The sequence below is a fragment of the Ambystoma mexicanum genome, chromosome 9 (genome assembly GCF_040938575.1).
Source record: "Ambystoma mexicanum isolate Mex_15411 chromosome 9, UKY_AmexF1_1, whole genome shotgun sequence".
Lineage (NCBI taxonomy): Eukaryota > Metazoa > Chordata > Amphibia > Caudata > Ambystomatidae > Ambystoma > Ambystoma mexicanum.
The window spans coordinates 60,892,085-60,909,922 of record NC_090931.1 but is presented as its reverse complement, the minus strand read 5'-3'; the positions used below and the strand labels follow the sequence as shown (position 1 = coordinate 60,909,922).

The following is a 17,838-nucleotide window of genomic DNA, read 5'->3' as shown; positions in this document are numbered from 1 at the left end:
AGAACTTTTTTGCTTTACAGGTGGGTTATTTTTCCTTAATACCTCTGGAGTGGGAACTTTTTCCACACTCGCAGAATATTTTGCTCTTTTTATGGGTGTCATTTGTAAGACTCTCCATAGTGTCTTTTTAAAGTTATCCTCTTTAGCAACTTTTTGCCAATAAGTGCCTGTTGTTGCTGAGTTGCTGTAGGGGCTCCCCTTTTAAAAACTCTTTTACTGTTTCTTGTCCTTTCTTGTTCCTTCCCTTGCCATCCAGGGTGGGAAATTCCTTTGTGTGATTTTAATCTTCGGCGGGAGTCCCCTGGACTCCCACCCAGACTCCAGTCTGTCTGTGAAGGCAGGAAGCGAGGGAGGAGTCCAAAACTCTGCAGCCCTTTGTCTTCCCCCTTGCATGAATGGGGACAAATCCCAGGGGGAGCCTGGCTGTCCTGATTGGACAACCAGACTGCCCCTTCTTGTAAAACGCAGGAAGAGAATTCATAAGTTGTGTTGTAGTTCCTGGTAAATGCTTTGAACCTGGAAGCTGAAGACAAGTTGACCACTAAAAGCGAAACTGAAGAGGATGAAGGAAAAGCGGCTGAACAGTTGCCAGCGACCAGAGAGCCTGCTATGTAACCAGAGCCTGCTGTAGCACTTCCTTCCCATCGACCTGGGGACTCTGACAAGGAAGACCCTGACCCAGAGCCCCTGACCCAGAGCCTGGTGAGACCCACTAGTCTGAAGAAGACCTGCATTTTGAGCCATCTCACATCAGACCTAGAGCCATTGTGCGGTGCACGGTCTTCTGATTTCCAAATCTCGCTGAAACTTCGTGGGCACCTTGGTGTATCTCCAGAGACACTAATCGAGTCTGAAAAGTCCCCTCACCAGAGTGCTGGACCTTTATAACGACGAGAATTCAACCGCAATGTTCTGTCTTCTTCTGTGCTCCTGTAAAAGGCGCCAAATCCATAGAAAAGCATTCAGCCGCAAGGAAAACCTGGTCTAGAACCTTCTCCATTTATCCCTGCTGCAAAGTCCCTTCCAAGGTCTTGTTTTCAGTTACAACAAGGAATCCACCGAACGGGTTTTTGGCTGCACATCCTGAAGTTCTCCTGCTGCAAAATCTTCAATGCTGAGGTACTGTGTTGGCTTGGGTATGTACTTACCTTAAGTCTCTTGTGATTCCTGCAAAGTGTGGGGCGTTTCCTGTGAATGGGAGGCATCTCATCCAGTTCACCCAGATCCACTGCTGGAATCCTGCTAGGGTTTCTTCTGTGAAGCCCCTAGACCCTCTTCCAACACTAGACGTAAAATACTCACCTGTTTGCCCAGTCTTCCTAAGGAACTTTGACTTTTGCTACTTATGAACCTATTCTGACACGGTCTGCTGGACACTAGATCCCAGTGACCCCCACCTTCTGCCACTGAGAACACACATGCTCCAAGAATAAGGGAAAGACTTAAGGGATTGGGCCTTTTGCCTAGAAAAGAGAATAAGTGTTTAAAGGTTACTTACTTGAAAAAGAGTTTGTTGGTAACTAACTCTAAGAGTGAACAGCTACAAAAGTTCTCACTTACCTTGGATGTGTGATGCACTATTCTCAAAAGTATGTTTAACATCTTTATTTCCTTAGAAACCGTTTTGCCATTCTAATAGAAAGTAGAAGTGTATATTGCTCACCTGTGATTTGGTTATGCCTCTTCCCAAAAGTAACGTGTTTGTTTCACCAGATTATTCCTGTTAGGATAATTGTATGAGTGTTCCCCCCAACTGGGTCTTGCTTCCCCTGGCTTGCTGTTGGCCTGTCCAGAATAAGTATGCATTAGGTTTTAACTACCTAGAATAACTTTTGAGTCATTCACTAAAGTGTAACACTGGGTTGTGCTTTCCCTGTGCTGTTTTAGACAGACACAAAAAGAATCTTCGGTTTAGACCTGCCCCAAGTTGCCAATAGCTCCTTGAAAAAGTATATGGGTTTTACTTACCTTGAGCTAGCTGTGTGCCATTGTGTTGCTCGCCAAGAGCGCACGGACAGTTATTTATCACCAGTACCTTGCAGAGCAGAGCAAATACTTTGAACGCAGGTCGACAAAAGCAATGACTCACACCCACACACGCAGTTAGAGGATAAGCGCTCTTATACGGCTATTTATTCATAGTTAAACATACATAAAGCAATAAGTGATAACACAGAAATACATCACAGAAAAGATAATAAGCTAACAAAAATACATCACCATGGGCGTAACTGAATTCCTCATCTCGCCAGAAGCGGCTGGAAGACCCCGGTAACAGCCAGGCCGGGAGCACAACAGCCCACAGGTATTTCGGAACAAGGCTCCCCCCCCCCCCCTCCGACTGATGTCTGTTTTTCCCCACCTGACATTTCCAGAGCCCCGCATTATATGCCCTTCTCAAAAGGGGTGGCCATTTCTCGAACCTTCTGGCATTAGCGGTTGCGCGTTAAGTGACTGTTGGTTGCCAGCCGGGTCGACCAACGGTAACCCCAAGGAGCAAAGCGCTTCCCTCTCCTAGGAGCACCACAGAAAACAATTCCATCACTCATCTTCAACCTTGGCACGGGGCATAACAAACCTTATCTGGTACCAGCCGGCACCTGCGGATGCTAGCATCTCCGAGGTCCGTGTCCTTGGATGAGCCATGCAGACCAACACAAGCAACAAATAACGTTGAAAACATGTTTTTCAGTGAAATACTGCTAACCAAGCTGAAAATCTGTGTACAAGTGCAGCATGAAACAAATATCCATTATGGCTCTGAGTGCCCCCAGAATGCACTGCGCACTAGCGCCATATTTTAGCTCAAGCATCAAAGCCATCCAAAAATAAGTTACTGCTTATCTCAATCTGCGTTTCACTGATCTCAAAAGCACCTGCAATTGGATATTACATCCTTAGGTTTTAGTCACCTGGTATAACTGTGTTATAACAATAGTAGTTGTAGGATTTTTACTGTACCTAGTAATAAGTGTTCCACTATTCACAAAACGTATAATGTCCAGTTGACTGATTATGTGATTTGTTACCGAGTGTCAGTGTACAACTGGTAGGGTCTACTACCCTTGCACTGCTGAATGCAATTTGAAAGTAACCATTGGTTTTTACGCCCCAAGAACAGGTGTGACCTATACTGAAAGTGTATGAAAAGGTTTCGACTTCCCTAGAACGACTGTCAGGTGTTCCAAATAAGGTTTATGCTTTGGTCTGTGCACATTCAAGCATAGTGTTTTTTTTTTATAATTGCGATTACATATAATGTGTGATAGTACTCATTTCCCCCTAGATTTATCTGGGCCTACTTGTATTTAAATAAATCATGTATTTTTACATGCATAGTGTTTCAGTGTTTTTTTGGACCATTTGTATTACAATTTCATTTGTACTGATTCTACAGCCCTCTCTCCCTCCTAAGATAGGCCTGGCTGCTCTGTCTACGCTACCATGAACTCAGGTGGTACAGCCTTATAGTAAGAGTGGAGCCTTGTACTGCCTCAGTTGAATGGTTTTACTAAGCCCTTAGTTGGACTTCAGAAAAACTGTCCTAACAACAGGAGACCTCTGACCCAATTGAAGTGCATCGTCTGCTGAGCTCCAGGTGAACCTCTAGAGACACAATCTGACCTCTCCAAGTCCCCTGAACAGATTGCAGGACTTCAGGAAATGAAAATCGTCCGGGCGAATTGCGTCCATTGTTGGTGCTGCAGAAAAGGCACCAAAACCATAGCGTGACCAAAGTTGTTGCTAAAAGCCAAGCCATAGGTCCACCCTTGAGACTGCTGCTGAGAGATCCCATCCATTGTCCTGCCTTTCTTCATCAGACCAAGGAATCCAGAGGTCAGTTTGAGTGCTGCCATATCGAGGATAATCTAGCCACTATCTTTTCTTCAAACCTAATGTACAGTGGGGAAAACGGTATTGCTTACCTTGATCCCAAAAAGTTGCTCCAGAGCGCTGGAGTGCACATAGAGGTGTTTAGGGCAACCCCCTCTTACATCTGACACAAGCTGCTGCTTTTGTCCCTTTAGCGAGTCCTTAACAGGGTCTGCAACAATGGTTTAATCTTGCTACATCTGAAAGACTAGAGACTCAAGTATCCACAAGAACATTTCGGATTCTACTGCTTGTCAAGACTTGAAGCCCTCGCCGAACTGCCTTTAGCTAGGGTTGCGTTTCAGAACTTAAAAGACTTGCTGTATGAAGAAACCGCCTCCAGAACCTTAAGCCTTGCAAGTATAACACTAAGCAACTATTTTCCTTTCCAAACGTCAATATCTTTATGTGTATGCATAGTCTTTACCGTATTTCTGCTAAGATTTGCGAGTGCACGTTATTACTGATAATTCGATAGAACTGTCATTACTGTGAAAAGCTGTAACAAATGTACCCGTGAGCAACTACAAACTAAGCAATGAACTTTGAAAGGTATCCCAAAGTATTCCTAAGTGTTTTGGTTTATTGTGCCAAGTATTTAAAAGTGATTCTTGTGTAAATCTATATAAATCTATGTTTTAATATAAATCTATGTTTGTTTCTTTGATGTGCATTACTAACTGCGTTCAGTATACTTACCTACAGCTCACATCTTCCTATCATGATCAGCCTGACTGCTCTGCCACTCTAACAAGGTTCCATGAGTAGTACAGACTGATGCTAAGAGCTGGGGATCTACAAACCATTGGGATAGTTTTGTGAAGTCCCATCTTCCAGAGGACTTTGGGAAAACTCCCCTAACAGCTACTCATACTGGTGCATTGGGCTACTAATGTGATCAAAATGACTGCACATAGACATATCAAGAGAAAAGGTGTAGTAAGTCAGTTAGGAAAAAGCCAAAATTGCAGTCGATGACCTCTCCCTCAGAGCACCAAACTCTACCCCAAAGGTTATGCCAAATACCTCAATGTGTATGCAGTTAAACAAATGATTGAACCAAGAAGGACCCATATAACCCAAAGATAGGATAGAACATCTGAGAGCTGGTGAGCTATGTCTAAATAAAATATGAGATTCTGTAACACATTAAGATCCTTTTTAATGCACTAGGAGGGCAAGAGGGGGCAACAACCACCTGGCTTCCATTATTGCCATTTTTCCCAAAGACTATAGCAAGCAAAATAATTTACCACCAATCACACACAAGGTGAAGAATGACCATGTCCAACTCCTTGAAATGGCACAAAGAAAAGAATTGTACTTAGTGTGCACTTACCAAACTCTTCCTCTGTGCGGTCTCTGTGTAGGTAAATCCAGAGCTTGCGGCCAATGTCATACTTCACACACGGATCCTTCTCATAGTGCAGCCGGTCAAGGGCACCGCTAACTACAGTGTTCACCTGTGAAAAAAATGGCATCAAATTGCACGTTTGCCCATTGACATTGGCCAGTTCCTTGTTAAAACATTAAATCAACTGTCTTCTGTTGTCATCTGTAAATCCATCTGCATACAAACAGATACAAAATCTGTTCAAGATAAGTTATGTTACTGGGTTTTACATTGTGACCCGCTGACATTTGCATGGTGTCTCAGCAATCTGATGGAGCTGAAAAGGGAGGCGGAGGAGGTTACGTTTGTGCCAAGGGAGCAGAAATTAAAGAAAGGTTCGCTGTTGTGTTGATGTATGCAGTTCATAAGTATGTGTGTGTCAGGTTTGGGGTGTTTTTGTCATGATCATTGAGGCTTGTGCATCCAAAGGGCCCATTGTGCTAGGATAGGGTAGGGAAAGATTTATTTTGGCATCTCCCCACCCCTCCCAGTCTACTTCCATTGGACCACCAGCAAATCTGCGTGCACATTACTCCGTTTTGAGCCAATGGTGTAGCACTTCTACCTCCTTTAAAAGAAAGTAGCCCCTTTCTTTTGACCACATGGCTATTTCTCCAAACACAGAGAAGGTCAGACAAGCTGATGGTTGTGGAACCTTTATCGCACACTTTTTGGATGCACTTCTGTGCACTTTATTTTTTACTGCATGGCAGCGTTGGATTCACTCCATTGTTAAAAACACCTGGTTGCATTGTTTAAGCCATATCTTTCTGCTCCACAGCAATTTTGGCTGTCTTCCTCCCAAATAGAGGTAGGGGTTTGGACAAAATGTCACTGGGGGGTGGGGCAAGATTCTGCCTTTTTGTTTCTTAGCCTTTCCTTTGTTTGGAACCACCATGAGGCCAGGCTAAAATGGCAGCTGTACACACATAGGCTAACTTTGAACCAGGCCATGCACTCTTCAGAGTATTTTGGCTGATTTACACCAGTCCATAGCCACTACGCTTGCTGAGTGGACAGTACTGAATGTTTGGTGGTTTCTGGAGCCAACCTTGACTTGCTACCAAAACCTTTGTTTGGAGCCCCTCTGTACGATTGGTAGGCTGCCTCATGCAAGCAGCCGGGGTGTCGAAGAACTAGGTGAGACCCTGTCCAAAATTAAATTGTTAGAATGTTGTCAATTTTTAAGAAGAACTACTGGAGTTTTTTGTTAACCATTTTTGCATTATTAAGACTAGATATGGCTGAACCCTCGATCTTGGGCTTAGCCCCGGGTTCAGATTTTTGGCTGCCGAACGTGCCTCTCACCCCCACACGCTTCCTCCTCGCTGGCTGTGCAAGGCTTCCTTTACTCTGACCGTCTTCATCTGCCTTTTTACGGCTGCTTCCTGTCTTTACGGCGGTGGTCTCCGGTCTTGGAATCCGCCATCACCTGGCAGGGTATTAAGACCCCAGTAATCCACCTCACCTGCTCTGATGGGCCGTTCTGAGTCCCCCCTATCAAAGTTTTCCTCATGGGGCAATGTTCTGCTGAGTTCCTTTGTTCGTCGAGAAGCCGGAATCTACTTTGCAGGGTTCTTCAGTCCTCCTGGAGCAAGCTTTGTCAATCCGTACACGTCTTGCTGATTGGAAACACTACAAGGAACAGGGATTGTTGTTATCTAGGGCCATTGGGGTTGTTGCTGGTCTTCTCTATGGCCATTGGGGTTGTTGGTGGTCTGGGGTTCAAGTCCCTTCCTGGGTGACTCGACTCCATAAATCGCCCTGCAAAATAAGACACTTACTCAGTGTGATGTTACACCTTACTAGAAGAAAGACTAGGAGTACTTACCTCTGGATTGGTGGGTTATTCTTGATACTGTTAGTCCAGAAACGACCCTGTAGTATGTATAGCATGTATATTATGTTGGCCGGAAATCAATCACATCATGTAACAAACATTGCAAACACAGACCCATCAATGTACCCAGAGGGCGTCCATTTTGTGAAAGTATCTGCCATTTGCGTTTTTCTTTTATGTCAAAACCGCTTTGCAAACGTATACTATGATTCAAGCTCATACACGGTGCGAGGCCACAGCCTGCATGTTGAAAGATAAACCCAGACAGGAATGCCAAACGATACAGAAATTCATTGTTTTCCTCCCTCACAAAGTCCTTGGAGGCAAGCAGAAACTGCATCTAATCAGCGGCCCAGGTGCCGGCCTGTCTTACAAACTCTGTAGCAATAGGCAGTTAAAGCATGAATTATATTCTTTTAGCAGTCCTCCATCGCGGATCTGCCTCAGAACTGTCTGACCCTTGGTTCATGAATAGAAACGGGTAGATAACGTGCTTAGGAATGTGTCTCTCTTACGAACATGATATCCTTGCTGAACAAGAGCTTTATGTTCTCCATAACAAAAAAGTGTTTCTGCAACTGTTGCTAGAATAAGTATATTTAGACTGAATAGAAACTTGTCATGATTGCAAAACACTGAACCCTAGCCTGAAAGATACATTATGGGCAGTTTGAATTGCCTTCTAAAGACTGCATGAATATGTATTTGCTTATATTTGTTGCTTGAGCGTTGCTCGCTCTCTTGCGTCTCACGAGGTCTGGGTACACACGTTGCGAGACGTTAGACCCCAGTCGGCCGACTGAGCATACTTTGAAATAAACCAGACTTGTTTGCAAAAGCGAATCTCGGGTCTGTCGTGTCACTAGTATATGGTGATTGTGCCTTAGTTTCCATATGCAGGGGTCTTTACGGCCTAGCAATACTGAGCAACTAGTGTCCCCTTGGTCTGTGGTCAAGTTTTTTTCAGGTGTTTCCCCACTGGCTTGCACTAGAGCTGATTCCTACTGGGCTACATCTCCTGCCGGAGATGCAGGATCTCAAACCTGGCTCTGGATGTCTTTAAGGGGGTCTAATCTGGTGTCTCTTGGTACGGGTTGCTGCCATCTCTGTATTTGTTGGGTAAAACCTGGATTTAGCTTGTTTTTCTCCTCAACTGCAGAACAGAGCACATCTCACCTGCCTGGGGGGTGGTCTAGACTGAGCAGCAGTATTCTAACCAACTAGTATGGTTGGTCATCTGAACCTTTTCCCCCCAGCTCCCTCTAATGAAGTTGGTGCTGGCCTTTTGCTCGACCCTTTTTGCAGCAGACAAAGCCCTTCTTGGACCCTGCTGCCCTCTCTTGCTGCTTTGTACCAACCTGGTGACGTTTTTTCATGCTGGTTTTGCCATTTTAAAGCCATAACTTGGCCATCTTGGCAGGGTGCAGTGGCTTGTTTTGTTTTTGCCTCTGGAGGTCCGAGCTTCCTGAAGACTCCTGCTGCCTCCCCATATCTGCTGGGTGGCACCTTTCATGGCGGGAACATTCTCTGGGATGCTTAACGCTAGATCCCAACATGTTCTTTCACTTGGCTGTACATCACTACTGATGCTTAGACGTCGTTGAGACCAACACCCAGTCTGATCTTCTGCTTAAGAAGTCTGATGGAGCCTCCAGCCATTTTCCCATCCAAGTATAATTTTTTTGCTTAGCTGCCTACCTTCTTTGTCTACGAGCCGCTGTGAGCCATCTTCTCTGGTCCCCTCACCTTCCCTGGGTCTTACTAACTGGATATTTAATTTCAAGCTTGAGGGATGGTGTTGTAGGAATGTGCCTTTGTCCTTTTCTTGGTCGGCACTGGCTCAGGGTGCAAGCCCCTGTGCACCTGATTCTATAAATCACACCTAGGCAAAGAATTGCAAATACCTCTGCTGTTTCACCATATTGGAACCATTTTTGCTGAAACTACAGACACAAGTACTTCCTGCTCTGTGATTACTTGGGTTACTCACCCTCAGGGGTCCCCCTGGTCTGCGGTAGAAATTCATTAGAGGAGAGTCTCAACAGCATTTCCAATAGAGTTCTACTGGGGCGCCTACTGCTCTGCTGCTGCTTCCTCTGGGGGTACTGGATCGGCCACCAACCTCAATCTCTTCTTTGGGGTCTCGTCTAGTCTTCCCTCTGGTGGTTTCCTGCAGAACCCACACCTGTGGGTAGAACTGACTTACCTCAATTAAAGCAGGTGGCCTACTGACTGTGATCCCATTGATTTCTAAGTAACTTGAAACCTGTCCTGGACCTCTCCTTAAAATGTACTTGCACCTGCTGCCCCTGGTCATTAGTCATGTAGCCACAAGTGGTTCTGTGAGCTCTGGACTAGTACTTGCCGCTGACTCAATTCATTTTTGAAGCCATGCTCTGCATTTCTCAAATGTTGAATGTATTGTAAGTCGAAAATAGTAGTTTTCAAGCGACCATTGAAGGAGGTCCCCTATAGTTGGGAGACTATCTGGACAGATAATATTGGTGGCCAACCAAGTTCTATATCTTGGATTTAAACGGAGGTCTTTTCCATCGGAGACTCGTGTAAGGTCAATTATGCAAAGCAAATTAATCCAACTGGGCTATCAAATGAAGAAACTTAATTATGCTTACTGTGAGCTCTTACTGCTACCCCCGATTAAGGTTTACATTGGTAAGGTAATTCCTTCCCTCATGTATGACCTGGATATCAAACCAACAATAAAAATGTTGACTGGGCAAGGTTGGAGGGCAAACTATGGAAACGTGCCTTCACTCCCTCAGAGCTTATTTATTTATTTCCATTTATAAAGCGCGCAAACTGCCCTCGGGCATTGAGGCGCTGTTACAGAATATCAACTGAATACAATATATTAGGTGCATGTAGAATGGTTAGAGCTTGCCAATGTCCTGTTTAAGGTACAAACTGGATCTTCAGTCCTTACGCTCACATGTAGAGTGGAGGGTATTTTCACTGTATAGATTGATTCTAGTACCTTGGCGGAATTCACTATGTGAAGATCTAAAAGATATTGTTACTGGTAAGCTCCAATCAGTTTTTGTGTGATCTTAGAATACATGCCCTATAGATCTTGCGGAATGGTGAGTATGAAGAAACTGACCTGATACACAATCCCATGCACGTCAAGGGACACTTGAAAACAAGAGATTCGATAAGAATTACGGAGGTGCGAAGTTTTAAATTATCTCAATCATTATCTCTATGCAATAAACCCTAAGGTTTCCTATTAGATTATTTGAGGCGCTTTCCCAGCTCTAAATGTAGATATGAGTTTCTTAGGTTTCATCTCAATCTTTTAACAAGGGAAGTCCTTATGGTTAGGCATAGAGATCAATATACTGATAATCTATGCACATTGTGTGAGTTTTCATGCATCCAAACCCTTAGTCATTATGATTGCCAGTCAGGGCCCTGGGATCTGAGGGTTAAGAAGTTCTCAAGATTTATGGATAACGATTGGTGGTTAGGGACTCAGTCATTTTGGGAAAGAATGAGCTCTGGACACGACTTTGCTGACATGTGAAGTTGTAAATTTTCTGAGAGTTACATTTTATCTGATTCTTTTAGTAATTAGGATTTTATGTATTTCTGTGTAATATGAGTATAGCATGTTAAATGAATTGCTTGTTTTGCATAATGTGAAAAGTCGCATTGGTGACTAACACAATAAATACATTCTTGTTTTAAACATTTTGTATTATAACACAAACACATGTTTGGTGAATGTAAATATTTTCCCTGAGGTGTTGCGAAGGTAACCATTGCTAAAATGTTTTCTAAATTCTTGGAAGCCTTTGGCTATGGTTCTGGAACATTTCCTACCCTCTAGGGCTATGCTTGGGTATTGTGTGTATATGTATTATTTTTAATACTAAGCCCTACAGTGGCAATATATATGTGGAATATTGGGGTTGGCAAGCTATTTTCCTGCTTGTTGAAAAGTGCAAGTCCCTTTTTTCGCCTATCCCACACCTATAGGTGTTGGGTGCTGACCATCAGGTGGTGGACCTCTTCCATATAACAGGGGTGGTTGTATCTTTAGGCACTGCATTTAATTGTGCAGATCTAGAAGGGGCATTTCCTGCTTGTTAGGTTGTGTGATTCTCTTGCTCAATACGGATTGGTCCCGATAGATTTCTATGTGTGGCTTAATATAGATTATAGTATATATGGTTTGGGTGTGGTGTATTTCCTAGGGCTGTGTGTGAACTAATAGCACATTTGTGTCAGTCTACCACACCTAGTTAAGCCAAGTCGCTCTGCCCAAGTTACCTACATTAATAGAGGTTTGGACTTTTGTGCCTGTGTGTAAGCCTCCCCTCCCCATTAAGGCCAGTGGCTGTAGTTCATTCAGAGGGTGGTAAAAAAACAGTGGCCTTCTGCAGTATTACCATTTTGGGAGGCGACTTCTTTGCGATAGCACATTTTGTTCCTGTATGATGTGTTTTTGCAACTGAAGTCCTCCAGTTGAGTGACAAAGTGGATTACCGTGGGTAGAAAGTTACTTCCCCTCTCTGAGACCCAGGGTTCGAAATTGAGGGGAGCTGGGAGCTATTTAGCTCCTGCGTGCAGCTTAGAAGAGCCTCCCCAGGTCAACTGATGCTTACAAACACACCTATGTAAATTTAACTCTGTGCGTTTGGGATCTATAAGCATACATTAGGAGACATCTATATTAGATTTAAAGCATAGGAGGTCATAACTAATGCACAAAATATGTTTGCATTTTATGTGGAAGTTAGATTTGCGTAACGCTATGTACCAACTCCTTGTTCCCCAGTGGTAGCTCCTGGTCCCTGGTGGATACAGAGACGAAACGTGGGTATCCATCCCTTCTCCCCAAGGGGGAGCCACTTTGAGGCTAGGGAGGTGAGCCTGTTTCACAAGACCCTTCTAGGGTTATGCGCAAGTGGGGGCGACTCCCCCTTAAGGGACAAGTACTCAGGTTGCGATGAGGAATCCCCTGGGTTCAATACCACATCTGCCTGTATGGGCTGCCAGCTATGCAAACAGATCTGTTATCCTTATATTTGGCTTCCAACAAAGTGGGAACAAACCAGTCATAAAAAGAAAAAGTAAATGTATCCTAAGAGACGTGAAGAAGATTGGGACGAGTAGCTCGGTACGCAGCGGACACGCCCTGGTGTGATTACTCCTTGGAGAGGTGGAGACGAGCGAAGTCGCAGAGCCATCGACTTTTGGACAGGCGAAGAATGCCAGATTGAGACACCAGAGAGCTGACAAATCCTGCAACAGAAGACCCATTACCCAAATGGAAACCAAGGTCCGGTCCCAGGTGGTGGTGTGATGACAGCAGCATAGAGGTGGATGGAGCGCCCAGCTGACGCCGCCGAGACAGCACAAATAAGGAGTGCTACAAGTTCAATGAAGCCTGCGTACCCATAGACGGCATCCAATTGCAGATGAGTCGAGAACGAGGCGCCGACGAGACCAGACACAGAAGAGGAATCGGGTAACAGAAGACCCGACTGTGCACCGAGCCCCACAAGGTTCCCCTGCATCAGAAGAGGTACCCGAGAGAATGGGAAAGGCAGGAGGCTGCAGGAGCAACGTATAGGAAAGACAGAAACTTTGCACAAATATGAAACCCGAACATTAAATGAGCAGAATTGGAGTTATATGAAGTCAATACATTTGGTGACGAATACCGCTGAACAGGAAACGTCTAAAAACTGGAACAAATACCATGGGAGGAAGGAAGAAACCTCTAGGTACAGAGCCTTAAGGAGAGGAGAGAGTGCACTGCACATCTGTATAACTAGGTGTTGTGAAAACAGACTGTTAAGGGAACAGAATCACAAAAGAGACAATCCAGTACCAAGGACCCCAGAGAGGGGAAACCCTAGTTGGTATAAAGTCATACAAAACCGAGGGAAGAATAATCAAAGAATATAAACAGTATAAGACTAAAGACACAAGGGTGAAAAAGTAATCCAAGGAAAATTGTTGTAAAGCTAGCATTAAAGAAAGTACAAAACCCGCAAATGTATGGGAAGAGCTACAGGAGCTCATGAAGCAAGTGTTGGGGTGGTCAGGACATGTCTAGATGATGAAGAGGGGTTTATGATGTGCGCACCATATTTGTGACTGGGGGTGCAGCGAAATGGGCGCAATATTGCAATTTCATATGTCTCCAGAGAAGTTAATTGTGGATGGGATAAGTTACTTTAAGTGTTATTTTGTGTTCAAGTTGATACATATTAGATTTGCATAAGCTTAGAAAGATGAATGCAAAAACCGCCAAATTAAATATAAAACACGATCCAGGCATGATGTGAAATGAAGTGACCAGTCCCCTTCCTCGCATGCGCATTATAAAAATGCTCCTCTATGGCTTGACCAATGAAACATGAAACACTGGATGAACCCGCCATCGGGCAGGAAGCGATAACCGAACCGCCACTAGATTAATGATCTTCGAGATCGTTTGCAGGCCCACATATCTAGGCAGAAGAGTCCTTTTGCCAGGGATCCTGAGGTTCTTGGTTGACAACCATACCTTCATGCCCACTCGATAAACTGGAGCTGGGATTCTGTGGGTATCAACATAACGCTTGGCGTGTGATTAAGCCCACAACAATTTTGCATTGATTTTGTTGTGCAAGGAAACCATGTTTCTGACACAAGAACCAGCAGCCGGATTGACGGAAGACAAATGAGGATCCAGCGGAATTGAACGGTGATACTGGCCATGTAAGGCAAAAAATGGAGATGTACCAATGGCTGAATGCAAAGCATTGTTATATGCAAACTCTGCCGACGGCAGTACTGTTAACCAAGTCGACTGATGTTGTAAACGGAGACATCGAAGATATTGCGCCATAGTTCTGTTGGTGCATTCAGTTTGACCGTCAGTTTTTGGATGGTATGCACTAGAGAATCTGTCGTCAATGAGAAAAGCCATACTCTAGGCTTTCCAGAAATGGTAGGTGAACTGAGACCCCCCCCACCCCATCGGTAATGATGACTGATGGCAGACCAAAAAACTGAAAGACTTGCCTCAAACAAATCCACCAGTACTGGTGCTGTGGGCATCCCAGTATAAGGAACAAACAGAGCCATCTTAGTAAAGTAATCCACGATCACCCAGATGATGTCATAACTATGGTTGGTAGTTTCACAACGAAGTCCATGGATATCATGTGCCAGGGTTTATGAGGCAAAGGGAGCGTATGCAGTAGTCCCATTGCCCTCCCGGGAGTGGTTTTGCATTGAGCACAAACATAACAAGAGGCCACGTAGTCCACAACATCACGAGACATAGAAGGCCACCAACACCTTCTATGGAGCAGTTCGTTTTTTCTTCTGACCCGGGTGTGCAGCAACCAAAGAATCATGACCCCACTTCAATGCCCGCCGACGGCTTTCTTCCGTAGGTAGAAACATAACACCTTGAATGAAGGGCAAACCACTGAGCATTTTTGCAACTCTTTTTTCAACGTGGGTTTTACTGTACAACTGCAAACCACATGATCAGATAATACATTGATTTGTGAAGGCGCTTCCACAGGAGTACCCAAATCCAGATTTGACAGCATCAGCTTTAGCCAAGTGATGAGCAGGCCTGTAGGTGATTTGGAAGTTGAACTGTGCAAAAAACACATGCCATCTAGCTAGGCGTGCTGTCAGACACTTCATGGTCTTGAAGGCCTGTAGATTGCGGTGGTCCGAATACACTACCACTGGATGTAAGGCTCCCAAGAGATGATGCCGCCATTCCCTGAAAGCATCCTCGACAGCGAGTAATTCCCGTTCAGTGACGGTATAATTCTTCTCGTAAGGTGTCAGCTTTCGTGAAAAGTACGCCACAGGATGCACCATTTTGGATTCCGGACATTCTTGTGATAGAATAGCACCTACTGCGATGCTTGAGGCATCAACCTCGACCAGAAACGGTAAATCAGGATTAGGATGTAGCAGTATTGGCGCAGTAGTGAAGACTTTCTTCAAGAAGTCAAAAGCAGATTGTGCCGCAGTACTCAAATTGAAGGGGGTCTTAGTACTGGTCAATGCGGTAAGAGGAGTTACCACAGCTGAGAAAGAACAGATAAACCACCAGTAAAAGTTTGCAAAGCCTAAAAAGGATTGCAATGCTTTCACTGTAATTGGAACAAGCCATTCCAGGATAGCTTTTACTTTGGAGGGATTCATTCGAACCCCACGGCTGGTGATATCGTAGCCCAAGAACTCTACCTCCTGGGAACTCAAAACCCATTTCTCTGCTTTGACAAACAGATGATGATGATGATCCCGAAGGCGTTGGAGTACTGTTGAGACATGAATAACATGTTGCTGCAGCAAAGGAGAATAGATCAGAATGTCATCCAAATAAATTATGACAAACTGATCCAGGACGTCACTGAAGATATCGTTCATAAAGTATTGAAAGGTAGCTGGCGCGTTACACAGACCGAATGGCATCACTAGATAAAACGTTTTTTAATCCGTACAGTCCGCATCCTCCTAACATGAGAATTCACAGAAGCAGATGGAGGCAGTTTGGACCGCCTGGCAGGCATGACACAAGTAAACTTCTGGAGAAGTCCCTTGGGTCACCAAAAAGAAGTCAGTGATCCCCAAAAAAATTCAAGAGAAAAAGCAAAAAGGTTAGAGGGGCCCTAAAGCAGGTCCCTAGAATCCTCAAACGTATGACAGCTGCCTTACCAGCCGCAAAGCGACCAATCACAATCCAAAGGACTTCAAAGATGGTGCTGCATGCCGCAGACACTTCTAAACTCTCACAGTTCAGATCAAACCTTAAAAGAAGCCATTTAACCATAACTCAATCGCTGTCCTCAACCAATCAGATGAGGGGAAACTTATAAGAGGAATAGCCAATCCTAGGAGAGAACACAAGAGAACATGGGGAAGAACCAATCAGTCAACCTTAGAAAACACCCTGGAAGAGTAAGCCCCCCTCGAGTCCCTGGGGGAATTGAAAAATCAGAGCCAACATTCTTCCACCAGCAAACCCAAGAGGAAGATGGAGGCCTAAAGCAGAAGTCTAGAGGATAGCAGCTGCCTGAAAAGAACCCTGAATGAGGGTATGAGAAATACCCAATAAAGCCATGGAGGACCCATCCTGGGGCCCAATGCCCAGGAGCGACCTGTTGTGAATCCTAAGAAACATGTGGTCTAGGAAAGACATGATGGGAAAACCGAGCAACCCAATGTCTAGGAGAGACCTCCTAAGAATCCGGAAGACTGCTGAGCAGAGAGCGGCCCAACAGTGAATGTTGGAAGACACCCCTGAGATGCCCAAGAAGAGACAGCCATGGAATTGAATGCCTGGGAGGGGCCCTGGGACATGAGGTGACAGCAGAGAGGCTGAAGAACATCTAGAATGGAATTCCTGAAGGAGGCTTCCCCAAACAGCTGCTTTTTTATATTAGCATATTGCTGGACATGTACAGTTTAGGATTATTGTACACGTTGGCCAAACCATGGAACATTATTTCGGTTAGGGTAGGGTAGCCAAAAATGTGAAGAATTTGTTGGCCACATCACGTAAAGGTTTGCTTTGTATTGTAGCGCGCCCGAGAGTGGCAAGGGATCATCAAGATTAGGCATTCATTTGAGCTGATATACTGGAGATTCAGAACCCGAGAACCACATTTCATTAGCCCACCTGACACTGTTTTATGTAAAAGTCCCTCTAAAGTTTTAGGGTTCCCCAGGTTCTCTCAGGCATTCAAGCACCACAAGTCTAATTAACCGGTCACTTAACTAAGGAGGTGGTAAAAACAGCTTTCCATGTTTCATATGCATCATTGTCTCAAGTTCCCCATATGAGGCTTGTGATAAAACTCAATATCTTTTTGCCATAAGGACATTTAAGAGTGATTGTGGAGGGCGCTGTGAGCAGCCAACGGATGCAGACGTAGTTTGCTACTGCTCCGTCTGGGCTGCCCCAAATCCTGTAAATATCCTGCATTACCGTGAAGTGACCCAACATAACTTTCATCTGGCTGAAGCAATACGGGTCGACAACATCCCGACCAAGTTTGGACCAGGTTTGGACGGAATTCAGTGGTGTCTTGGGGCCGAAATTTGTGCTAACGGCTGCGGCGGCCCGGCGTGGGAGAAAAGCTGAGCGGTGGTGCCGCGGCGGGCTGGGCCAGCTGGTGACAGTGGGTGAGATCCGGCTTGTGGCGGCCCCCGAGGCGCCTTACCGGCACAGCGGAGCGACAGCAGCGCCGAGGGAAGGAGGCACACACCGCAGTGCAAGGGGCGGCCAGAGAAGACCCTGCCCTGGAGTGGGCTTTGAGGAGGCGGCAGACCACCGGTTCTCCTCTGGCCCAGCCCGTGCGGGGGGCTGGGACGCGACTCAAATGAAGGAGTCGCCGCGGTGAGGTCCGGGGATACTGTGGTGGGCAATGGCGGGCCACGGCCGGACCAGCCTGTCGGGCTAATGGTGAGAGGAGCCGGGACCCGGGTGGCCTCTCGGGATCAGGACGCGGGTGCCTGCAAGCGTCTTCTGGACCACCCGGGCGGTCCGGCTGCCCGTCTGGCCCAGACTCCGCGGGCGCTGTCTGGAGCACTTTCCCTCCTCCGTGGGGCTTGAAGCAAAGATCGCAAAGCGGCAACATAAAGAAAACCCAGAGCTGCTTGGAGCTGAGGTCCTGGGCGGAACCCCCTGGTCGGCTCGGGTACGTGAACCGCCATTTTCTATGAGTCCTGGTGGCAATAA

General features: G+C 45.5%; 1 protein-coding gene across 2 annotated transcripts in view; it reads right to left on the bottom strand.

Annotated features, from left to right (window-relative positions):
* The window catches only part of NFRKB (nuclear factor related to kappaB binding protein), a 423,246-nt gene that overhangs the window by 81,279 nt on the left and 324,129 nt on the right, over positions 1 to 17,838 (bottom strand). For both annotated transcript variants that reach the window (XM_069614148.1, XM_069614149.1), the window contains exon 19: positions 5,213 to 5,336. In XM_069614148.1, the coding sequence (XP_069470249.1) occupies positions 5,213 to 5,336 (124 nt within the window). The remainder of the gene's footprint in view (positions 1 to 5,212; positions 5,337 to 17,838) is intronic.